Source organism: Merops nubicus, unplaced genomic scaffold (assembly GCF_000691845.1).
Source record: "Merops nubicus isolate BGI_N331 unplaced genomic scaffold, ASM69184v1 scaffold4387, whole genome shotgun sequence".
Taxonomy (NCBI): domain Eukaryota; kingdom Metazoa; phylum Chordata; class Aves; order Coraciiformes; family Meropidae; genus Merops; species Merops nubicus.
Window position 1 is genome coordinate 278,832 of NW_008622369.1, and position 6,168 is coordinate 284,999.

The following is a 6,168-nucleotide window of genomic DNA, read 5'->3' on the forward strand; positions in this document are numbered from 1 at the left end:
ATCTTTCCTTCTCTCAGAAAAAAAATGCATTTTACTGTACTACTCCAACTCCTGCTCTTCACAAGTACAACAGAACCATCCAGGCTTTTATGGCAGACACTCCAAAACAACCAGTTATCTGCTGCTTCCAAAATACAGGGCATTTTCCCAACACAGCTTACTGAATTAGCTCTAATACTTTGGTTTGAATGGAAAATTGTTTTCATCCAGCTACTTGGCCCACAAGTGAAGTGACTGCAGGTTTGTATGCAAAAGCCAATCTCACTTTAAACTCTAGACCCTGATGGATCTGTGCCTGAGTTTTCCCCAAGTTTCATGTAAAGGTAACTTTATAGGCAGCAATTAAAGATGCACCAGTTACCCTTAGGTAGTCATGACACAAATAAATACAGTATTTTAGTGGTGATGAACATCTTTTCTTCCTGCAGAGGTTTTTTGAAGTAAAAGTACAAAGATTTTATCAAATTCAAAACATCAGAACAAGAGGTATTCAGAAAGAGGGTGGGATGAAGGAATAAATCCTAAATCTGACCTTGGCCCTGGCTGGTAGTTTTTAAAGCCCCAAGCAAGGCTCAGCTGACCAGCATCAGAAGCCGAGTTCCTTCCCCAAGAACAGACATCTACCAGGATAGCCTTGGACAGGTCAGACAAGAATGTTTGCAGGCCAGTTGCTGTCCCTCCAGATGACTAAGAAAATTGATTTAAAAATCAATATACCATAACTTAAAGCAAATACTTGAAACCTGTAATTGAAAGTTATCAGTCTTACAAGAACAGAATTGTAAAAAGCAAAGTCTGCTCCTCAGAAAAATTCATCCTTGCTGGTGGTGAACAGATTTTTACTCAGTGGCTAAAAAGCTTATATATTTTCTATTTTTTGGGTCATTACTGGCAAGAAGTCAAGTTTGGTTCAGGGTTTTTTGTGTTTTCTTTTTTTTTTAAATTTTTTTCTGTTTATTTAAAACTTTGGAGGACCTTGCCATACAGCAGAAAATACTAGAAATTAAGTACAAAACTCAAACCAGGAGGATTTGGCCCTGCTCCTGGCACTGTACTCTTAACCAGGAGATAAACTCCTGCTCAGATGTCATAGCTTTTGGGCAACTGCTATGCAAATTAAAACCTATCCACCCAAATGATAAGTCCTCTTGGGCAAGCTTTTCCCACAGATCAGTTCTAGACCTGCTTGATGACCTATGGACAAACAGATTTGAATTTTTTTTTAAGCAGGAACGAGAAAGAGGTTTTGGGAGTTGTATTTTTGGCCATAAACTCACTTGAATCCGACTGACTTTATTTGGAGTGCATAGGTTAGTGCCTTAAGAAGGGACTAAATTTAAGAAATTTCATCTAGAAAGCTCTGTGATTTATCTGCTGGCTTCAAAATTTGTTCTCATTTCTACCACCTTTTTTCTTCCCCCCTTCAGTGTACAAAACAACCCTAAAGAGAGCCTCCCTGGCCAGTGGGCTTTGTAGTGGAAAGAGTACACTACATGGAAAGCTCTTTCCAGGAATGGCAGGTAAATTGAAGATACACAGGAAGAGAAAAATAATTACCTCTCTAATTAAGAGAGGCATTCTCCTGAAGAGTTTTTCTGAGTGGAAGGAGAGCTAATGTGCTTCAGCTCACTCTGCAAGAGAGTTTCTGTCTACCTAGTCTGAAGGAGCCCAGGAAAAAGTTTCCTGTGCAGCAAGTAGGAAGTTTAGAACACTCTCCCTTTGGGTAGTATCAGTGATATAAACACCATGTAAGGACTTTAGATCTTGATACATCCCTCTGTTAGCATCTAACCCTCACCAGCTAACACAGGTGACATCTAGGCTTTGTAGAAGGCATTTGCTGAAATGTTGAGGAAAAAAAAAATATTTCTGTACTATTTCACAACTCTTTAGGCTCCTGCCATCCTTCCTTGGATAAAATGGTAACATATTTGCCTTTGCTGCTCCACAAACACTGGGGTTTGAGTTATCTTTTTAAACATGTTAGTGGTAGAATACAAATATAACACTACACATATTCCTGTAAGAACTATAATATTCCATTGTTGTATTTGTGGCATATCTCACCTTTATGTTTTGTTAACTGACCATCTTTTCTACTTGACCTTCACAATCCTTCCACTCACAGTTCTATTCATGTGTTTAAAAGAAGTGCAGTTTAGGGCATACTGTTGTTCTGATTAATCTGTGAAACACTAGAATGCCTCTCAGGTTCCAAGTCTAGGCAGGCTTCAAGTTGCATGCACACATGGCCAGTGGTTGTAACATAAAACCTTGTTGACACAATGACTTAAAAAAAAAAATGAAATTAGAGTTGGATGAAAATTAAATAATCTGATTTTATTTTCCCCAGAGGTGTAGTATCCTTCTCACCAGCAGGCTACCTACAAAATTAAAGAGAAGGACCAGCAAGAGAAGATGCTCTTGTAGAAGCTGTTATGAGGACTTTTTTCGTGTACTGTTGCTTTTTTTGGGTGTTGGGGGGGGTTTCTTGGTTTGTTGTGGTTTGGGGTTTTTTTTGTAAATATAAGACACTGGGAAATTTTTTCCATCAAGTAAGGAAGATGAAGATCCAAACAAAGGGTGCAGAATTTGCATGGACTAAGCACACACAGCATTGTGTGGTACTGATGATATTGTTCTAGTGAGCCACCAGAACAAAACCCCTGCAGGTTTCTATGGGGCATGGGACATTCTGATACAAGTTGAGAATATACAAAGGAGTTCACAACCAATGCATTTTCTTTGAGACACCAACAAGGCAGCTGAGAAAGAAGAGCCACAGGCATGAAAGGAAGCTAAAATTCTATGACCATCAGGGCTTTTTGTTACTCAATCAGGTAGCTATGACTACTGCAGGAAAGAAAAAAACAGAAGTGTTCTGGAACCAAAATTCACTCACTTTTGAAAACGGTAAGCTGCATGCACTTTTTCCCTTACGGCAATGCTATGTGAGCAGCCACATCGTGCCTAGTTTTTGTCAGGAATTCTGCAATAGGTAAGGACTACAGCATGGCCATGATGGAATGGAAACAAGCAACAAAGAAGAGGGCAGAAACAAAAAGGAGGTTTAGCTCTTAAACATCGGAACCTTCATTCTGTGCAAAGCACACTGAATCATATTTTTATTAACCTTTTGCTCTTTTTCTTGGTCTAATTCATTAAATTCTCCAGTAAAGCTCAGTAAGCTCTTCCTAATCTAAAGAGATGAGGATTGTTTTACTTAATTCCTATTTATGATCACAGTATCTGAACAGCAATAGAAGTAACAGACTCTGTAGTATCCTGTCTCTTATCCTCTCTGTTTAACCTCATTTTTATAGAATCAGGGAAATGTAGGTTGGAAAGGACTTCTAGAGGTCATCTGGTATAACCTCCCAATCACAAGTGGACTACTGACAATACTATTGCCCAGCCAAGGACAGAAAACATGCTGTCACTTATGTCTTCTGATCCAACCAAGAACAGCTTGGTTCCATCTTCTTTGCAGTCACTTTTCAAGTAATTATAGACTACTACTAGATAATCCACCAGCCTCCCATATGCTGGACTCCTGACAGCCTGATCATTTTAGTAGTCCTCTAGTGCACCTGCTCCAGTCCCCCTGAACCTCTCAGCTGCCTCCCCTGCAATCAAACCATAGTACTCCAGGTGAAGTCCCACCAAGTAAAGAGGAATAAATGCCTTCCCTCAGTCTCCTGGTCACATTTCTCTCATCCACAACTGACAACAACTCATGAGAGTTGGTTCACATTTCTTGGTCCTCATCATACATCCCACATTCTTTCCAACAGGCTACTTGGGCAACAGCCTTATCTCAAGATACTATGAAGCTATGTTAACTAACTCTTCATTACTATCTTCCATTTCTCATTGTTTTATACCACAATAAAAGAATGGTAAAGATCCAGACAATTCTCCATGGAGTACATTTTGACACACACAATTATTGGACAGAAAAAAACATGGTTTCTGTATTGGCAGAACATCATAGTGCTTCTACACTTCCACAAATTCATCACAATTCCTGAAGCAACAGACTCCTACACTGCCTTAACTGGATGCTTTCAAAGGGCCATGGACCACAGGCTACAATACAAGCTGAAGAGATACTACAGTTTTATTTTCTTTTATTTTCTTGAGAGACTGAAACCTTGAGTCTGTGGTTACATGAACAGATTCAAAAGTGTTTGATGTTTAGCTGAGAAGGTAATCCTATTTCTGAAGAGAAGAAATACGATTTTGTATTTTTATACTTAGGCATTTTTAATCACCTCATCAAAAAGAAAACAAAAATTAAATTCCTGGGTGACCTGAATGACTACTGCACTTTTCTTTTGCCTGTACACTGCTGGGAAAACTCTCCGCTGCTGTTGTCACTGATGTTTAAAGCATGGGAAGGGAGAAGATGCTACTTAGAAAGCCAAAAGCTCCAAAGTGCAGCAAGGAGTGTGAGATGTTTTAGTGCCCCCCCACTGTTAGGTGGGACTGATCAGAGGAGCTACATCTGCTCGTCACTAACAATTTATGCAGCACGCTTGCTCCCATTCTGGTTTAGGCTTTTTGATGAGCATGGTTGGGAAAACATTTGCAGGGGGGAATGCTGAGGGAAGGAAGAGAGACACAAGCACTAGAAGCAGCTCTGAGAAATGAATCCCAGTTTAGTCATCTAAATCTAGTTCAAAATGTATTATTTAAAGAGATAAAAATTGTAACTTGTATCAGAGCTGAAGGGGTAATTTCTCTAAGCATATTAGCTTGCCTAAGAATGCTTCCTAAAATAACCAAGATATCATTCTAGTAGGTTTCATGATAGATAATATTTTACAAGTTTAATACACTGCCAGGTATTTCAAAGGAATAATAATAAATGCATGAGCTCATGAAAGATTTAGGTCACACGCATATCTGAAAGGTCAGAACAATGTAAAGGATTCAGGAAACAAACATTAGCTGCTACATCTTAACACTGAACTTTTCTAACACACACCAACGTGGCTGAAATATAAATACATGCACATGACAACTACTTCACTCCCAAAGCTCTACTTCTTTTCTTCCAAGTTTCACTTTAATTTTCACAGATCAATACGACCATCTTTACCTGTACATACACCTAGAAGGAATATTCTATTTTTAAAGAATAAGCAGGGTCTAATACATCACTGTACTAAGTTTGCAGCATATAACACCCAGCAGTAACTATCTGAGCACAGTCAACTACACATAACACTTGACCAGGATTTCACAGCTTTATCTCCAGGAATGTCAGGGGAAAGGCCTCATTGCAGTATGCTATTGATCAGCGGCTTTTTAAAGATAATAACCCATCATGAGTGTAATGAATAATTTTTAGGGTTATTTTACAAGATGAGCTAGGTGCTTTACAGCTAAAGCTCCTCTAACAGTCTCCAGCCTTTGCTCAGTCCCACTTATGATGGGTGATGACCCCCAGGTCCATATGGGAAACGGAGGCAGCCTCCAGCTGCATGTTCCTGGGGCTCCCAAGTGTCCTTCATACAACATATTCATGCCCTTCTTCATGTCCTAATGAAAAAGGCCCCCAGTGTTAAACCTCTCTCCCTGGACTTCAGACACATAGTAAATTAATGCAGAAGTTGTAACATTCAAGTTTCTCTGCAACACATAAACATTTAATATCACCAACCTTTAAATACCTCTAAGCAATATTAACTGCTTAAACAGCATTTCCTATGCAACCACTCCATATTTTTTCATTCATTTCTATTTTTAATACAGCGTAGATCTCTGCAGACTTCAAAACACCTCACGCCAGGAAACAATACTAAATAATGCAATGCTCTGCATTAAACCCACTTACGCCAGCTCAGAATTCAACTGAATCTCACTGGAAATCGCCATCCTGTTATAAAACTTTGGAAAAGAACTCCATCTGCTCCTACCAGGAGTTTCAAAGAAATTCTATTCTACAATTCCCAAACACTGCAGAATTTGAGAGGATGGGAGAAGTGCTAACTGCACAACTTCTGCCTCTGAAATTTGCTCTGTAAGATTTCTCGTATTTTTCTTCCAGATTTCCATAGTGAGTCTAATACATTTTTCAGACTGATTGCACTAAGTGTATCATACACTTTCTTTGAAATACTACTTCATTAATAAACATTATAATTTTTCCTACCACAGCCT

The 6,168-nt window shown here is 39.0% G+C and overlaps 1 protein-coding gene across 1 annotated transcript in view; it reads right to left on the reverse strand.

Annotated features, from left to right (window-relative positions):
• CDKAL1 (CDK5 regulatory subunit associated protein 1-like 1) overlaps positions 1-5,883 on the reverse strand; it is a gene marked incomplete at its 3' end in the record, with an annotated part of 265,833 nt that extends 259,950 nt beyond the window's left edge. The window contains exon 1 of the mRNA XM_008944761.1: positions 5,843-5,883. Coding sequence (XP_008943009.1) covers positions 5,843-5,883 — 41 coding nt within the window. The remainder of the gene's footprint in view (positions 1-5,842) is intronic.
• Between the last annotated feature and the right edge of the window lie 285 nt (positions 5,884-6,168).